Raw genomic sequence first — 19,798 nt, 5'->3', positions numbered from 1 at the left:
GATCCAGACCACAAGCCAAGACAGCTTGCATTGAGGTCAGTGTGCATAGCTACGTGGACACAATCCAGATCTTCATTTTTTTTCCTTGCATATACTATACATGTGCGACACAGCTGAGTTTTGATCTGGTGCATCCAGTCGACTTTTGAAAAGGTTAAACGTACCCATGGCCATATTGTGGCTGTTTAAAGGTTTTAAGGTTAAATGATCATTTCATCTAAATGTTGTGAATATAATATGATTCTGGGAACAAAGTTCTTTGTCATTCGTTTGATCCATGGGTGTTTATTCACTCTGCTGCTGAATGTGAGCATTATAGTCAATCTGAAGAAATCTGACCATACATTCATACACATGTATCATCATCATCATCACCACCTTTAGTTTACAATACACGAAATACAGTCAAAAAACAACACATCTAACAACATTATAAATCAGGATAAATTACAAAGGAACTTTATACAGAACAACCATCAGTAAAATAGATCAATAGAAGCAGGAGCAATCATGGTGACAAATGTTCTGGAGCATTCCTTCGAACTGACCAGTTGTCAATGACTTCATATCCTGGTGTGACAAGTCATTCTTACAGCTAAATGTGACCAAAACAAAAGACATGATCATCAGCTTTAGACGGACTCCTCCCAGTCCTGCTCCTACACTCATTAAGGGCACAGAAATTGAAGTCGTAGAGAGCTACAAATACTTGGGTGTCGTTCTGGACAACAAACTCTCCTTTGACTCTCATGTTATGTCTTTTTTTTCTGAGGAAAATGCGTTATTTTAATGTCTCATCTGTAATGACGACTCTTTTTTGATAGAAGTGTTATTGAATCTGTTCTCTGGTACGGTAATCTGACCCTAGCAAACAAGAACAGGCTGAGCAGCCTCGTCAAAGTGGCCAGTAAGATTTTCTGGGAGAACCCAAGCCCAACATAAGATCTGTACAAGATGCAGATGCTTAAGAGAACCTCCTCCCTCCTGGAGGTATCGGATCACCCACTTCGGTCTGAGTTTGAACTGTTGCCCTCAGGTCGTCGGCTGAGGGTGCCCGCCACAAAGACCAATCGTTCAAACTATCCTTTGTCCCGGCTGCTATTCAACTGCTGAACAGCAAATAGCACCTTATTCTTGCCCCTTTGCACATACTGCCCACTAATGCACTTTTGCTGACTTTGCTACTACTGTATGTCATGAATTATCTGTCTCTTCTAGTGCCCTGTTCTTAGTCTTGTTTGAATGTTGTTGTTGTGTGTATTTTGTGTGTTTTTGAGTGGTGCAACCATTCCTACAACCAGCAATGTCCACCTGTTTGTGTACCTGTTTGTTTGTTTGTGTGAGCACGAGTATGTGACTTATTAATAGCAGTAGGGGGCGCCAGAAACAGAGAGAGGGGTAGTGCACTTCTGTGTCTCTAATGAGAGAGAGAGAGAGGGGGGGGGGGGGGGGAGGAATTGCACCACTCAGTTCACACTTGTGTGATTTTTTACTATGATCTGGCTGCAAACCAATTTCCCGCAAGGGACAATAAAGCTAACCTTGAACCTTGACCGAAGGATGGCAGGGAGCTCAGTTTGAAAGATTTTTGGAAGTGTGTGACTGTGTGTGTGTGTGTGTGTGTGTGTGTGTGTGTGTCCATACAAAGCTGATTATTGGCTCTTTGCTCTTCACTTTGAAGTTGGATCAGTCTCCACTTTGTACTGGAGCGGACCAAATCCTCACTGATGTAGTTCTGTTTATAATCCATGTAGTGTATGTATAATTCATACAGCATGGATGGATGGATTGTTATATCCATGTAAAATTCATATGCATGTTTGCATATGTGTTATTGCATAGTTCTGAAGCAATATTGATCACGTATCAATGTATCATACATTTATTTATCATGAATGCATTTACATAACATAATATAACCACACGTACCACGTTTTCTCTCACTTACTACCTCCCATCATCATGTTTTACCATAAACAGCAGCATGACTATACTGACTCAAGACTTCAACATCCCATCTTACATTACTCTAGCGGTGTCCCTCTTTGACCACGCACATGTCTGGTGGTTAGTTTAGTTCTAGTACTGTGTCTGGTGGTTAGTTTAGTTCTAGTACTGTGTCTGGTGGTTAGTTTAGTTCTAGTACCGTGTCTGGTGTGAGACAGACAGCAAGTCAAGGTATGATTGATTGGTGTTTCACCGATTTATTTACAAAACTTGTGCATTGCAAATTAACTTGCAATATGTATTGGTAGTTACCGGTAATTAACTTTTTCCTGTGTTTGTTTCCATGTCCTGTTGTTTATTGTGTTGTCCAGATCACTTCCTAGTTGTTTACTGTTCACTGACTCTGAGCACAGCCACACCAACATATCGTCCCTGTTGTGACTTCTGTGTAGTATGATTCAAGTAGTAGGGCATTCATTTACCAAAACATTTAGAATACGGAGATGGGAGGTTTCTGCCCGACAGAAACGATCTAAATTGCTCACGTGTGTGTGAGTGCATCCGTCCGTCCGTCCGTGTCAGAAACGCTTGTCGCCTATGGCTGCACATGAGCATCTGTCCACCTTCCATTAGCCTGTCTTGGAGAGTATCCTATCTCTCTCTCTCTCTCTCGGTTCTTTCTTTTCTTTGCCCTTAAGCCTTGGATAAAGAGAGACTGAAAGAGAGAAAAGGGAGAGAAGACCGTATGAAGAGAGGTTTATGTGTTGCAGGTTTGGTGAGTGTCTTCTGTCCTCTCTCTCTCTCTCTCTCTCTCTCTCTCCATCCTTCCCTCTTTCCCTCTCTATCTTTCCATCTCTCTGTACCATGTCACTTCTCTCTGATATCTCCCTGTCTTTCACTGCCTTTCTCTTTGTCATTCGTTCTCCCTCTCTGTTATTTTGATTTTGCAAAAGCAGAGGGCCAATAGAGGGATTAGATGTGTGTGTGTGTGTGTGTGTGTGTGTGAGAGAGAGATATAGAGTGAGTGTGTGTGTGTGTGATATAGTCAGAGTGAGTGTGTGCTAGTTGTTGGAACGGTATTAGTCACGTCCTTTCCCATAGTGAATACCCTTAAGGCAGAGAACACATGCGCATGTGTATGTGCACGCTTATTGCGAACGCAGTGATTGCGAACGCAATGAGCACTTACTATGAGACCTAGCAGATCATGTCTGTGTGTCTGTCTGTGTGTCTGTCCCGCTTTTGTATGGAGCTGAGTGATTACGTCACCATGACTCAGCAATAACCATATAAGGAGTCCCCAAAGCAGCTATACGTCCAAAACCCAAATATGTACGAGCTGCGTTCGCTTCCCGCGTTTGCGCGTCTTACTGGTGTCACTATAGGGCCCATGCTGTGGTAGGTGGTGGTACTTGGTGGTACTTGGTGGTTAGGTCAGGTGTGTGTGTGTGTGTGTGTGTGTGTTACGTCTTGATAAGAAATACTGTCCTGCGCCAAAATGTGTGTGTACATGCACATGTCACTAGTAACTACTAGGGGCCATGCTGTGTTGACTGTAGCCAGAGCCACCTGGCACCAAGGCAGTCAGCTGGTCTAATTGTGTGTGTGTGTGTGTGTGTGTGTGTGTGTGTCAGGGGTTTTGTTCAGGCTATGAGTCACTTCCTCCTGACTGGCCTTTCTGTGCGTGTGTTTGTGTCCAGGGCATATGTACTGTATCTGCGTGCGTGTGTATGTGTGTACGGTATCCATTCTACTCTTCCATTACACTGCCTTAGAAAGCCCTTCTGTTGCCCTTCTCTCTCCCTCTCTCCCCCTCCCTCTCTCTCTCCCCCTCCCTCTCTCTCCCCCCTCTCTCTCCCTATCCCTCCCTCCCTCTCTCTCTCTCCCCCTCCCTCTCTCTCCCCCTTCTCTCTCCCTCTCTCCCCCTCCCTCTCTCTCTCCCCCTCCCTCTCTCTCCCCCTTCTCTCTCCCTCTCTCCCCCTCCCTCTCTCTCTCCCCCTCCCTCTCTCTCCCCCCTCTCTCTCCCTATCCCTCCCTCCCTCTCTCTCTCTCCCCCACCCTCTCTGCCCCCCCTCTCTCCCCCCCCTCTCTCTCCCTATCCCTCCCTCCCTCTCTCTCTCTCTCCCCCTCCCTCTCTGCCCCCCCTCTCTCTCCCTATCCCTCCCTCCCTCTCTCTCTCCCCCTCCCTCTCTCCCTCTCTCCCTATCCCTCCCTCCCTCTCTCTCTCTCCCCCTCCCTCTCTGCCCCCCCTCTCTCTCCCCCTCTCTCTCCCTATCCCTCCCTCCCTCTCTCTCTCTCCCCCTCCCTCTCTCTCCCTCTCTCCCCCCTCTCTCTCCCTATCCCTCCCTCCCTCTCTCTCTCTCCCCCTCCCTCTCTGCCCCCCCTCTCTCTCCCTCTCTCCCCCCCTCTCTCTCCCTATCCCTCCCTCCCTCTCTCCCCCCCTCTCTCTCCCCCTCTCTCTCCCTATCCCTCCCTCCCTCTCTCTCTCTCCCCCTCCCTCTCTTTCCCTCTCTCCCCCCTCTCTCTCCCTATCCCTCCCTCCCTCTCTCTCTCCCCCTCCCTCTCTGCCCCCCCTCTCTCTCCCCCTCTCTCTCCCTCTCTCCCCCCCTCTCTCTCCCTATCCCTCCCTCCCTCTCTCTGCCCCCCCTCTCTCTCCCCCTCTCTCTCCCTATCCCTCCCTCCCTCTCTCTCTCTCTCTCTCTCTCTCCCCCTCTCTCTCTGCCACCCCTCTCTCTCCCCCTCTCTCTCCCTATCCCTCCCTCCCTCTTGATTTTTCTTTCTTCTGCTGCTCTCTTTATGCCCTCCTCTCCGTCTCTCACCATCCTGTGATGTTGTGAAATGTGTTGAGCTGTCTAGGTTGGTGGAGAACTCCATTTATCTACCCATACTTTGCTCGCTCTCTCTCTCTCTCTCTCTCTCTCTCTCTCTCTCTCTCACTCACTCTCCTCTCACTTTTTCTTCCTGATGGTCAATAGCATATCATCTTGACACGTCGCACGCACACACACAAAAGCACGTACTCTCTCTATCTCTCTCTCCAGGTATTAATTCCTGGCAGCTCAGAGTGTCTGAATGAAGGGATCAGTGTTAAGCTTTTAACGTCCCACGGCCGTGTGTGTGTGTAATTGTATGATTGGACAGTGGACAGGAATTCAACTACATGCACACGCAATTCTGTGTTCAAGATAGATGGTTAAGAAAGCAAACGGCATACAGTTTGATGACTGAAATTGAGCAGTCGCAGTTCTGACTGCGAATTTGACACAGCAATTGTTATAGATGGTGCTAATCGTCCAGTGCAGCAGTGCTACTGTATGTTGGGCCAAAACCCCAGCCCGTCCATTAGAAAAGTTGAACTAGGAGAGAAATGTGATAAAAATGCACGCACGATAAACGTGTCTTTGAGGTGGAAGGCTCTCTCATGGAAACAGCTTTCCAACTCAACGAATGTGAGCTTGTAAATGGTGCATTCATATAGAGCTTTTTTCCCAAAATACATAGATCGTGCATTACATTCACACACACATTCATGCACAGATGGCGGAGGAAACCATGCAAGGCACCAATGTGCACATCGGGAGCAATTAGGGGTTCAGAGTCTTTCTCAAGGACACTAACTCTGGGGGAACTCGGGATCGAACCGGGAACCTCACAGTTGCCATCCATCCAGCCTCTCTACCGACCACTCTACCCCTGAGCCACTGCCGCCCCATATATTGTATATCTGCTATTTACGGCATGCAACACCAGTGGGCAACTGTAAAAATCAGGCTTTAGCAGCGATATCGGCTGTATATGAAAGCATGTTTGTTGCATTTTTTCTAACCTTTAAGTAAAGGATTAAATGGAGAGTGTGTTCTGTGTCACTTTGAATACCCCATACAGTAGCAGCAGACCTAAACCCTGACTAGGATAACTGTCTTCCTGACATCCCTGGCGTTGTGCCAAGAGTTGGAGCACTGTGCATGGTTAAATAATAAACGTTTACCCCCACCTTGGATGAGACCATATGCAAATGTCATGGACGATTATTGCGGCCAAAATAAGTGTGATTAACAATATCGCGATGATCTAAGTATGCTTAAGTTAAAAGTTTTAACTTAAGCATACTTAGATTATCGCGTAGATCCAAGTAAGAGTTTTAACTTAAAAACTCTTACTTTTGTTAACAACTTGGCATCCCAGACTCCATATACCGGTACTGGGGGGGGGATCATCAGCCAAAAATAGCAGATGTTCTGTTTTTGTTGAAGAGATTTGGTGTAGATGGAAACGGAGCCAAATTGGGTCCGGCGTATGATGGACAATTCCACAATAACTGCAACATGATTATTGTGAGCATGTTTTTATCGCGATAAAGACAATAATAACGATTATCGGCACATCCCAATTCCTTACCCGCTTAAAACTAAAGGCCTCTTACTGACTGATCTCGGCTAGCCAATCATTTAGCTTCAGCCTGTGGGGGAGGGGGAGCACGGAGGTGCGTAGCCATCCAGCCAGTAGCTTTAGGAGACATATCGTCTGGGACCAAAGTGTTGGAGAGACGTCCGTCCGGAGAGCCCCTCTGCTAGGAACGCATAATGGTGATGAAGTGTGTGTCCAGTATGTAGGTAACTGCAGACCGATGACTCTTTTTATAAAGACAGCCCATCTGTCTCCTGTACACACCTCTCTCTCTCTCTCTGTGTGTGTGTGTGTGTGTGTGTGTGTGTGTGTGTGTGTGTGTGAGAGAGAGATGGGGACAGATGTCCAGGGTTGAAGCATCTCTCTCACACACACACACACACGCACACTACGTTATCTAAGCTCCATTTACCACATCAACAGCTCTGATCAAAAAATCTTCTCTAGCTCCAGTTTGTGATGTTACTTGTTACCAGGACACACAACTGATTTGTTGAGTTGTGTCAGAGCAGAGCAGAGGGGACAGACGCAGAGGTAGGGTGACCTGATCCAAACCGTACATTTTAGGGACAGAAGTATCGTTTGTGTGGGACAGTACTGGGTTAGCAACTTATTAATTCAGTTTCTCATAAATGCCTTGATGTCATATTCAGACAGCCATATGATGCCTATGCTTTTGTTATTAAACCTCTCTGTGGTCTCACATTTAGTTTTAAAATGCTACTTTTGGTCATGGTTGGTATGGGCATGGCCAACTTGGTTCTGTATATAGGGGATATTTATCATGTTCACATCTTGCAGGAAAAAAGACGACGAGATAATTTTTTGACACAAAGCCAACTAGGGGACTAACAATTAGGGCATAAATTGGAGGTCCCAGAGATGGAAATACCATTAAATAGGGGTCCATAGCCTATAATCAGGCCTGACTAAACTTTACACGTGACTCTTATTTTGAAGAGGAAGTCAGAGCACAGGAAGTCCGTTTCAGTTGTAAACAAGCTACGATGACACTTTCGCAAAGTTTACGGTGCTCCTGTCATATTGCTAGTTGCTAAACCACACAACCATATTTACAATGTGAAAACCATGCATCTGTCACTTGAACACTGGAATTACTTTACTTAAACATGGAACCTGCAGAAGTAGGTGATTCATTTTATTAAATTGTATCTGTGTTGGACGTTTCAGTGCTGCTAATAAACGTCCTCCTTCTGCTTAACGACCACACTGTCTGTGACTCTGTAGCTTAGCATCTTTGTATCTTTTGCATCTGGCCGTGTGGGCAGCATAACATTGTGGCAGTGTAGAAACGTCCGTCCTTCCCCCCCCGCTGTGCGCACCAACTTCCAGGTGCTCCTTTGAGAACTAGCCCAAAATAATTGTGTGCTGCCCTGCCTATAATGCATGTCAAACTGGGAGTCCTTGAAATTGAACAGGTTGAGAATCACTGCTAGACACGTAAAAATCTTCTCTTATGGGGGTCCCTGGCATATTGTTTTCAAATGGGGGTCCGCAGGCTAATTTATGTCAATTTGGGGGTCCTTGACATGAAGAAGTTTGGGAACCACTGGTCTAAATGCAATATTCTTTCTTCTTTTTCTGTTTCCTCTCTCTCTCTCTCTCTGCTCCCTGTTCCTGCTGCTTTTTTCAACAGTGTACCAACCGTCTAGCTCAGCCCTCAGGGGTCCCCATCAAAATCACTATAACCATTCTGTGGAGAGTAGACAATAGCTTTTTGAAAATGGCCGATCTACAAGCTCACAATGTTTCTGGTGCTACCTTTAGCAAAGGATTGTGGGATACCTAGACGATGTGGACCTGATTGGAAGCAGATGCTGCTTTACTCCAACCTCTGTGTGTGTGTGTGTGTGTGTGTGTGTGTGGGGGGGGGGGGTTGTGTGAGCATGATTTAATGTCCTGGCAGCTAAAGTAACTACATCCATGCACACACGCGCACGCACGCGCGCGCACGCACGCACATACACACACACACACACACACACACACACACACACACACACACACACTTCAGCATTCACCTACCACACACAGGTTTGTATTGATTTATTCCATTGACCCAGGGTTGCAGTGGAGGACAGTCGTTAAATTAACACACTAGCTCGCAAACTGATGACTTGGCCAGACACAATCACTGTACGTGTGTGTGTGTGTAAGGCTGCAGTGTAGTGCGCAATCATATGCATATCTTTCAGGTGCATGCATGCACACACACACACACACACACACACACACACACACACACACACACACACACACACTTCCAGTGCTCACAGTAGGGGTCTGTCTGTGAGCTTGTGTACTACCGTATGCATGTGTATTACATTCAGCCACTCACACACAGCCCAGGCCAGGAATTTTCAGCAGTGATATGGCATATTTCTCTTTTTCTTCTTTTTCTTTTTACAATATGATATATCAAAATCATCTCTCCATATATTCTCAAATATAATTTAGCGGGGGAGTTAATGTGTACAGTATGTTCAATGAAGAATGGTGTCTTAAACCATTGACTCTGATGACAAAATATTAAACTAATCTGATAATACACGTGTGTGTGTGTGTGTGTGTGCGTGTGTGTGTGTGTGTGTGTGTGTGTGTGTGTTAAACAAAATTAGACCAATGATTGACTTTCATTTATTGAAGGTTCCTTCCTGTTCCTACTCACAGCAGATGGTTGTCACGGCAATAAAATAACCGTGGCAACGGGCCAGTGGCTCTGTGTGTGTGTGTGTGTGTGTGTGTGACAGAGAGAGCTGGAAAGAGAAACAAAGTGAATGATGACAGAAAGTTAAAGATAAACAGGGAGAGAACATAGAGAAGGAGAGACGGTAACTCAAGACTAACTAAGATGGACAGATGGACGGAGAAAGAGAGAAATGGACACTAAGAGGAAAGCGTGTGTGTGTGTGTGTGTGTGTGTGTGTGTGTGTGTGTCTGTTATTGTGAGTCAGGATATAGATCATATCTCAGTTGGAGGTCTTATCGGATTCTACCATGCAAACATTAACTCAACTGTTATTTCCTTCTGCCAGGGCCTTGACGCACGTGCATGAGTTTGTGTGTCTGCAGACAACAGAACAAGACCTGACAATTTAAAAAAAATGCGGCAACAACCTCATACACAACACATTCAGGCCAGATTAAGTGTGTGTTGAGTCAGTGCATGCGTGTTTGTGTATCTGTGAGACTGTGATTGTGTCAACTCACATTTTGCTGACAAAGTCGGTGACAACCAAGTTGTGTGTGTGTGTGTGCTCGTGCGTACACACACACACACACACACACACACACACACACACACACACTGTGTTTCATTGGAAGCAGGTTCTTCATTAGACTGAGATAATGTGTGTTGATTTAACGGCTAAGATGCACAGATGCTATACCATAACGCAGACAAACACACACCTGCTCTCCAACACACACACACACACACACACACACACACACACACACACACACACACACATATAAATCCTCACAGACAAACACACGCATAAACACCAACAGACTGTGTTGTCACATAGAAACACCCACACTGCCTTTCACTGATGTGCAAAGCCTTTGGGGCACAGATGCTCCCCCCACACACTTGCAAAGACACAGACTGAGTCTCACTCTCTCTCTCTCTCTCTCTCTCTCTCTCTCACACACACACTCACCTCTTCAATCTCAAGCCTAATTTTGCATTGCACTGTTTAAAATAGACTTCACTCTCTCTCATTTGTGCACACACACACACACACACACACACACACACACACACACACACACACACACACACACACACACACACACACACACACGTGTGTGTGTGTGAAAGTGTCCTGTAGTTACAGTAAGGAGTCTCTCTGTCCCACTGTGTCAGGAGGACGTGTCCTGACTCGTCACAACCTGCTAGGAATGCTGGGTAGGCAGTGTGTCTGAGTACACTGTATTATGGGTGGGGTTCTGCTGCATACGGGCATACTGTAGTATGTGTACACACACACATTGTATTCTACATGCACGTTGGAACATGCATACACATACCTACACTCATGTACACACACATACACTTAAATATGTGGACATATTAAACGTACATAATATAATATTGTATCCATATGTTGAATTCTTGAGAGTTTGAAATGACATGCCTCTGGCAGGGGGCCTAGTTCCCTTTTCTGGCACTGAATCAACACACACACACACACACACACACACACACACACACACACACACACACACGTACCAAAGACCTGCATCCTGCAGCATGTGTTGCTCCAAGGTCACTCATACTGCAGTGTGTGTATGTGTGCGTGTACATGCTCTCAGAGGACAGCACCCTGTGTTAATTAGATGCTCGTTTCTGTGACCACTGTTCTTAGATCAGCTGTTTGGTATTGTTGTGTAGGGACCTACTGCAGTACAGCTCTCTCTCTCAAGTTCAAGTTCTGTGTTCTGTGTTCAAGTGTGTGCCGGCCATGCAGATACCCATATTGGTATCCAAATGGCAACGAGAGGCGGGATGACAATTCTGCCCAAATATGGACAATGTCGGCGTAAATCAACACAAACTGGATGAACTGATTCACTCAGTTTTAGGGGAATGCAGCATTGGTTGTTAGTCATGGAGGTGGAGCCGGTGACCTTTCTGTTGCAAGATGGTCACAAATCAATGGAGGAATGGGTTAACCTGCTAGTGACCAAATTCCCACAATGGCCATTTTTGGCCCTTTGACATAACATATTGACTAATGTAATGTATGCATATTGACTGACAGGTTTGTGTGTTTTATGTGCCTATAGGTCTGACAACAGAAGGTCTGTACAGAGTCAGTGGAAACAAAACCGACCAGGACAACATCCAGAAACAGTTTGATCAAGGTAACGCACGCACACTCACTCACTCACACACACACACACACACACACACACACACACACACACACACACACACACACACACACACACTGGTAGCGATTGTAGTGAACAATCAACTCTTCTCACTTCTCAACTTCAACATACTTGAAAAAATGTTCTCTGCTGACACATGTGAGATCACACAGAAAGAAAGTGCTGGAAAGTTAGCGCAGCAGCGCTCAGCGACATCTCAGCCTTCGGTGTGCTTCTCTTCTCTCGTAGGAGGCTTGTTCAGATTCGGTTCCTTTGATCAGTCCGTCAATGGAAACAGTCTCTCTACAGAGTGTTGGTGACTGGAGCGAAGGATACTAAAGCATTAATTCGGTGTAATTGCGTGCTTGCGCGGTGCTATCCACTTTGTTGTGACGGGAATCTCACGATCTGTGTTGTCGCTGAGCTCTCTCTCTCTCTCTCTCTCTCTCTCTCTCTCTCACCCACGACAACAGAACACAAAACTCATCATAATGTCGGTCCATGTACAGACCGGTTTGCTGGCCCTGCAAACATCACCACACCTGGCTGACGACGCATTGATTTATGACACATTGCTCTCTCTCTCTCTTTTAATAGTGACATTTTACAGCAACATAAACCAATGACATTTCCCCAAGAACAGCATTTCTCTTCCCCCTTTTTTAATAGGGGATAATTGCAGCGTTAAAGGAACTTCTTGTTACCATGATCGAAATGCGGGAATTTTTTCTGTTAATGTGTGACATGGGACAAACATCACATTTTCGGGACTGTCCTGACAGGTGATCTCTACTGTCGCAGTTCACAAAGCACGTCTGTTTTTCTGGGCCACGGGCCAAGAGGAGCGCTCGTTTTGGTTCAATCGACGGCTTGTTTCGGTCCGCCCCGGAAGAATTATCTGCACTTGCATGAATGCTCCATGCTATATTTTGAGGTTGCATACATTAAATGTCAGGAGCAAAGCGGTCACAATTTTGACCCTCTCCAATTTCCTCCTGTCTTCCTCTAATAATATACTGTCTGCATAGTGAATGCACAGTACTGTAGCAGTCAGGGTCTCATCTCTGGGTATTTATCCCATCAGTATGTAGGTCGGTGCATCGCTGCAGTGTTTCCCTCGGGGAGACGAGGACAATAAGCTTCACTTCCACAGCGGAGGAGCAGTTCTGAATCACAACTCTGCTCCTCTCTTCTCCTGCTTTTCTCCTCTGCCCCCTCACCCTCTCCTCTTTTCCTCCATACACCACCACCCTCTCCTTATATGAACCTTTATTGAGAAAAGGATATCCCCTTGAGATGTATCATCTCGTTTTCGAGGGGGTCCAGAATCCCCCCCCTGTCTCTGTTTGTGTGTCTCTCACTCACACTTACATTCTCACACACACTCACAGAAATGAAGAAATGTCAGAATATAACCAAATCCGTTTACAATACTACTTTATAGCCAAGTACAATGCTAATGGTGTGTGTGTGTGTGTGTGTGTGTGGCGCACGTGTAGATCACGGTGTAGACTTTGTGGTGATGGACATAGCTGTGAACGCTGTAGCTGGAGCACTCAAAGCTTTCTTTGCTGACCTGCCTGACCCCCTCATACCCTACAACCTCCACCCTGAACTGGTTGAGGCCGCAAGTAAGTACACACACACACACACACACACACACACACACACACACACATACACACACGTATGAACAAACAGATGCAGTCATCCTGTGCACACAGCCACACACAGGCATCAATCTCTGATCTGAGCATTTAGTACACACCCATCCAGACACCAGATAATTATACTGGGTTATATATACAGCCATTGAACGTCTCCATGCTGATCTCCATTTCTCTTCTCGGATCATGAACTAGTGACCTATGAACTTTTATGTCCATTAGAGCCTCCTCGTTAAGATGATTGATGGGATGTAAATGGAACGAATGTGTGTGTGTCTATGTAGGGTTAGGGATAGGCATATGCATGGTATCATAAATGTATTTGTTTATATATACACAGGCTTGAGGCATAAACAGAGTATTCATTTAACTGAGTGTACGAATGTAACCCGATGTCATTAGATTTATACACTCACTCAGTTAGATGAATGCTGAGGACTTTACTGTGTAGTGTGCATATAAAGTGTGCTTATTTCTGTCTGTGTGTTCCTGCATTTACGCATTTGTCTCTTGTGTGTGTGTGACAGAAATCGTGGACCATATTGAGCGCCTGCAGGTGTTGAGGGAGATCGTCAATAAGTTTTCTCCTGTCAACTACCTGGTCTTCAAATACATCATCTCACACCTCAACAGGTAAGAGACACACACACACACACACACACACACACACACACACACACACACACACACACACTTACTACATCTCACACACATGCGTGAGATGTACAAGAGGGATATCACACAAAATGTTGTCATTTCTGCACAGTAAAGTGAGAGAAAGAAGGAAAGAAAAAAAGGGAGAGACACAATGACATCGTTTGCAGTGATATCATAAATTAGAGAGGTCATTGGGTCTACAGACCAGAGACTGGGATAACACACACACACACACACACACACACACACACACACACACACACACACACACACACACACATGCACACTCTCATGAGGAGAAAAGTCTGGAAAAGCTACAGAAGAAAGTGGCTCAGGGGTAGAGTGGCCAGATGGTAACCGCAAGGTTGCCAGTTAGAACCCGGCTCCCCCGGAGTTGGTGTCAAAGTGTCCTTGAGCAAGACTATAGGACTAATTGGTCCGTTGTATGTAATTTTCATGCCCTGGGAATGTGAACAGATCTGCAAAGCATAAACATAACTTCCCCTACTTCTGCTTGGACACTTTGAGTAGCAGTTATTGTCCAGCGTAGATGTTTATCTGCCTCGCTGAAAGGCACATTGGCAGCAGTGGTTGTATTTCTATCACTTTGACCGTGCCCTTCTGTAACGGATAACGTGGTTTCATATCTGTGCCGTTCCAGGGTGAGTCAGCAGAGCAAGACGACCCTGATGACAGCGGACAACCTCTCCATCTGCTTCTGGCCCACGCTGATGCGTCCTGACTTTGAGAACAAGGACACCCTGTCCACCACCAAGCTGAACCAGGCCGTCATCGAGTCCTTCATCCTGCAGAGCGACTACTTCTTCTACGGCGGCGACATGGCGGAGAGCTCCAGCAGCGAGGGGACGCCGCCCCCCCACTGCCACAACATGGTGGAGGCCCTGCTGCCCCTGCAGCTGCCGCCGCCCCTCCAGCCCCAGCAGATACAGCACGCCCTGCAGCCAGACGCCCTCATATAGGAGAGAGACAGGCCAGAGGCACTGTTAATTAACATGGCTAACGGGTAACGTGTAGGGAGCTCCTGCGTCTTAACGAATTCAACAGTCCCCGCTTGGCGACATTCAACGGATGGCTACAGGGATATGGACACACATATTGACCTGTTGGGTGCTGGGATCGAACAGGCATGGTTCTCTGTCCGGGACGATGTCTCTCTCTCTCTCTCTCTCTCTCTCTCTCTCTCTCTCTCTCTCTCAATAACCACTACATGCCCCTTACCTCCAACACTGGGTGGAGAATAGACCCCCCCCTCTCTCTCTCTCTCTCTCTCTCGTGGATTATCTCATCCATGTGAAATGTGCCAGTTGAGTGAGATTAAATCCCAGATTGAGACCTACCAGTACAGAATGCCTGTGGAGTTGGTTAGTTTTTTGATTGACCAATCGAAGCCAATTGGGATGCAACACCCACTTCCTTATATGGACACAACACCATGTGGAATTATGATCATTATCTGGATTTAATGACTATATCTGGGATGACTTGATCTTGCCTGGCCTAGGATGAAAATCTGAAAACAATCATGGTCTGTTTAACAGCTCTGTAGATTCGGGGCCATCGGCATGTGTGCTAGTAGGCTGTTCAATTTTGTATCTTAGTTGGGCCTATAAGTGAATTACTTTTATCTTACCTTTTATCAATGTTATATTATGCTAACGTTTCTCATTGGGATTGTGAGAAATTAGAAGAATTGGAGCCTAAACTACATCAAATTTGGGCTCTCGCATACTTTATCTAGATTGAATTGATTGTGCCTGACACTGTACAAACCAATCGGATTCAGGTAACGCCACATTTGATTTTGGACCTTGAACCACAGAGTAAAGACAGGTCTGATATTTAGACATCTTGTGCTCAGATACATGGAAGGCCCACTGGCTAAAGAGTTGCCTCTCCTCGCCTCACCTCTCATAATAACATAGCACATAGATGTCTTTTCCCTCAACACCAAGTCCACCGATTGGCCAAGTTCAGGCCCCTTTGCTTCCCCAGCTACTCTCTAGACCCAGGCTCAAGGTCTAGATCCCAGGCCAGGCTAGATCCAGGAGATGAGAAGCTTTCCAAAGTAGAGTCCTCCGAGACTGCATCTCAACTGGGTAAAGATGACCAGAACAGTCCCTGGATCTCGCCCAAAGGCCACTGATTCAACTGACTGATTGACGGAAAGATTTATTCACTGACTGGATGGTTGCATAATTAGCTGACTGGTTAACTGATGGGTCAAATGACAGACTGGTTCACTGACTGTCCTATCAGACTCGCTTTAGCTGATTTGCTGAGTGCGTGACTGACTGATTGATTAGCACAGTCATCACTAACTAACTAATTAACTGACTGGCTGGTTATTTGACTGACTGAGTGGGTTTTCTTAACAGTCAGCCGACCTTACTTTCTCCATACATCAGTGCATACAATTGTGTCCTGGTTTCTTCCCAAACCTTTCGTTCACCTTCCAGGGACTTCTCTGAGAAGTGTGGACTCTTGACAATAGAATAGCAATCTGGACACATAAAACGGTTGCACGTACACAGGAGGATGACTTGCAAAAATATAAGGAAATAAATATATTTATACAAACAAGTTATTTTTGCGTTGGGGGATTTGCTATTGTTTAAAAAAAAGAAAAAAAACTGCAACCATCCCCCGCTCCCTTTGCCCATCACATCAAACTTTGAACTGTGACCCAAAAGGACAGCACATGCACAATAGATTTTTTTTTAAGTCCCACTGACTGAGTTTCATTTTTTGTTATGTTTGTTTTTTTTGTTATAATTTTTCTCAAAAACGGACTCTTTAAAACATTTTTTTTACAAGTGTGATTTTTACCGGGGATGTGTGTGTGTCGGTGTGTGTGTGTGTGTGTGTCCGTAGGTCTGTGTATCTGTGTGAATTGATCTGTGGTCCTACTACAACCTCTTCCCAACACCTCACACTGTCCGTTTGTCGGAGGAGAGGAACACGAGGAAGGGATTCACAAAGAGAAAGAGTAGAGACAAGTTGGTTTGCAACAAGCAGTGAGAAGCAAACTGGATGTAGGAGCAGGTGTATAAAAAAAACCCTCTTTCAGCCTGCCTGTTTGACCCTCAGCACTCCCAACTCCAATAAGATAATATTTCTCTAGTTCTATGTTTTTCTCTGAGGGGAGGATCCCACTATGAACACCTCCCCCACTCCCACCCCGGCCCCCCAATGATGGCACATCCGAGAGGAAATACCTCTGTCGCAAAGCATTCTGGTTCTGGGTTCTGTTTCCTTTTGTCTTATTCTTCTTCGTTAGTAGTTTTTTTTGCGGGGGGGGGGGGGGGGGGGGGGCGTTTGATGTCTGATGGATGGGCCAACTCGTTTGTCTGTTTTCCAGAGAATCCTCTTCTCTTTTGTTCCTCTTGTTTTTTCGGTCGTCGTTACGTTGGGTTTGTTGGAACAAACTTTGCATGTCTGTTTTTCTGAAATAAATTTACGGAGTAAAAAAACAAACAAAAAAAGACTTCCAAACACATTAAATACATGCTGAGCTGAATGCCAAGCGCTGTCATTTTCAATGCATTGATTGTTTGTTGGGTTGAGGGAATGTGTGATGAAGATTTTCAACTTTTTTTATCGATTTGTAATTGGTTTCTTTTTTTTTCTTTTTTTTCATTTCTGTCATGCAAGATGCCAACTCTTTAATATCATATGTTGGATTATATGTCTAATAGTTTCCCTAAATAGAGGAAAGAAAGTATAAGTATATATATACAGTATATATATATATATATACTATATATATTATCTGCGGCTGATTTATCTGATGTTATGAACCAGCATGGGGTACTGAACTTTCTCTGTAATCCAGTTTAAAAACACAAGAGGCTCTAATCTCATTCCGCAGCAGTTGATGATGTTGTAAAGTTTACATTGTAAACTAAAACCCACTGTTGGTTTTTTCTTTCTGTTCTGATGGAGAGACAGGAAGGTTAGAGGGAAGGTGGGTCCGATTCCCCCTATTGCCTTTTCGAGAATGGAAAAACAATTTTTGTGTAGATGGATGTTTGAGAATGAGGGGAAACTGATTTACACTGGAACTGAAAAACTGACATTTTAAGTGAATTATTTTATTAATTACAATCCGTATTAACCAATGAAAAAGTATTGGCTGGAAATATTACTTAGTTGTGTACAGTACCAACACATTAAGTATAATGTGTACACAATAATGTAATTATTAGAAAACGTGAGTTTTGTTTTACTAGAAAAATATCTATTGCAAAAATACCTCAAATTCATATTAATACACAAGGATAATGCCATTATAAAGTGTCACCCTTCTTCTAACCCTGTTAGACTTAGCTTTGGCGTTCATACCGTCAAATGGGGCTAAAAATAAGGTGTTAGTTTTTCATTTGTTCCTGTGTAAATTCAGCCATGGAATGACAAACACAAAGTGATGGTTATTTTGAGTTGGTGGTGTTGAGATAAAAAAAAATCTAATCATCTGGCTCTGTCCCATTTCAGAAACTTGTCTCGTCTCCTGCCTCCTTGTTCACTCTTTTCCCACCCCATTAAGTGGATGCTTTTATCCATTCATTTAGTAGCCCTTCGTGTGTTTATGACCAGTTGGAAATTAACCCTTTTGCATGCTGTGTGTGTATGTAGGACTAGGTGATTGGACCCCGAGAGGGCCTGCAGGGAACAAATCACAGCTTTGTAAAATGTGTGTGGAGAGAGTTTAACCCCTAGTAGTTATTTAATTGTGGGTGCTTAGTGGTTCTGGGCTCTCAAACCCATTACCCAACTTGCTTTGTTACTGTGTGTGTGTGTGTGTGTGTGTGTGTGTGTGTGTGTGTGTGTGTGTGTGTGTGTGTGTGTGTGTGTGTGTGTGTGTGTGTGTGTGTGTGTGTGTGTGTGTGTGTGAGAGAGAGCGAGAGCGAGAGAGGGTAACTTTCACATGTATGTGTAAAGAAGTGAACAAGAAAAGATGAGTGGATAAGAGCACTGTGGGGGATTTATATTTGGAATGGAACCGAGCCAATAGTCCATTCTAGGTTATGTTATAGACGTGCATGCATAAGGACAAGGGCACATTGTAAGGGATGCGTTTCTGGAATGATTGGAGCCCATACAGCCTATCCTAGATTATGATGACATGGGCTCATTCTAGGGGACAAATATCTGGAATGGAACGGAGCCAATAGCCCATTCTCCAACACAATGACACGGGCACATTTTAGGTGTCAGATGTCTGGAATAGAATGGAGCTGACAGCTCATTTGTTGACCATCAGTGTTATATAAGCACATTATAAAGGGGATAAATATGTAGATATCATGAATGGAATGAAGCTAGCAGTCCACCCCTCTATAGGACACTCGGTTCTAGACTTTGAGGACAGGGGCACATGGAAGGGAAGTAGGGAACGTATGGAGGAATTGGAATTATGCCAATATAGTTCTTGAAGACTTTCTCCCCCTCTTTGTTGGGGGGTGGACAAAGTGGTGGACAAACTCAGCAGCTGCTAGTTAAGATAAAAGATTAACCAGTTATTCTGTAGTTGTCCACAAAGCAATCATATTTTTTATTTTATTAATACTTTTGTTCATAAGATCCATGCTCGTTTCAAACCGGTGTACAAACTAGTTCCTCCAGATCTGAGCTCCGTCATCCTCTCTGTATCATAGTAAATAAAAACATGAAATTTTGAGAAATGGAAAAAAATACTCAACTTTTTTCTTCTCCATAATGTTTCCAAATAAAGTTTCTTTTTTTCCAAAAACTACTGTGTTTGGGTTTGTTACTTCTTGTCAAATCAGAATGTCACTGTCTGAGACTAATGCTGAGTTTTTTGCGACCCATATTAAAATGTCTACAAACTAGTGGATTCCTAAACTCCTGGGGCTGTATTTTGCGTGTCTTAAGTACCAGGTCTTATTCCCTAACTTGAGTAAACTAAAGACCTGGAGGCGTGATCAATGCCATTTGGCTATTCTGAGTGGCCAAAGAGCATTGATCACGCCTCCAGGGTTTTAGTTTACTCAAGTTAGGGAATAAGACCTGGTAATTAACCCATTCTGACCGGGCACCCATTTTGGTGTTAGCATCATGTTATGCTTTACCTATTGAAAAATAGCAGATCTACAAGCTCATATCGCGCCACCGAGTGGCGCGATACGAGCTTGTAGGTCTGCTATTTTTGAAAAATTCGAAGAACGACTGACATTTTT

At 44.8% G+C, this 19,798-nt stretch overlaps 1 protein-coding gene across 1 annotated transcript in view; it reads left to right on the top strand.

Annotated features, from left to right (window-relative positions):
* arhgap5 (Rho GTPase activating protein 5) overlaps positions 1 to 19,353 on the top strand; it is a 36,997-nt gene extending 17,644 nt beyond the window's left edge. The window contains exons 4-7 of the mRNA XM_080784864.1: positions 11,170 to 11,247; positions 12,756 to 12,887; positions 13,451 to 13,556; positions 14,242 to 19,353. Coding sequence (XP_080640990.1) covers positions 11,170 to 11,247; positions 12,756 to 12,887; positions 13,451 to 13,556; positions 14,242 to 14,560 — 635 coding nt within the window. The 3' untranslated portion in view covers positions 14,561 to 19,353. The remainder of the gene's footprint in view (positions 1 to 11,169; positions 11,248 to 12,755; positions 12,888 to 13,450; positions 13,557 to 14,241) is intronic.
* Positions 19,354 to 19,798: the final 445 nt, after the last annotated feature.

The sequence above is a fragment of the Protomyctophum bolini genome (genome assembly GCF_963924005.1).
Source record: "Protomyctophum bolini genome assembly, chromosome: 15".
NCBI classification, from domain to species: Eukaryota; Metazoa; Chordata; class Actinopteri; order Myctophiformes; family Myctophidae; genus Protomyctophum; species Protomyctophum bolini.
This window is presented reverse-complemented; position numbering and strand designations above follow the sequence as displayed.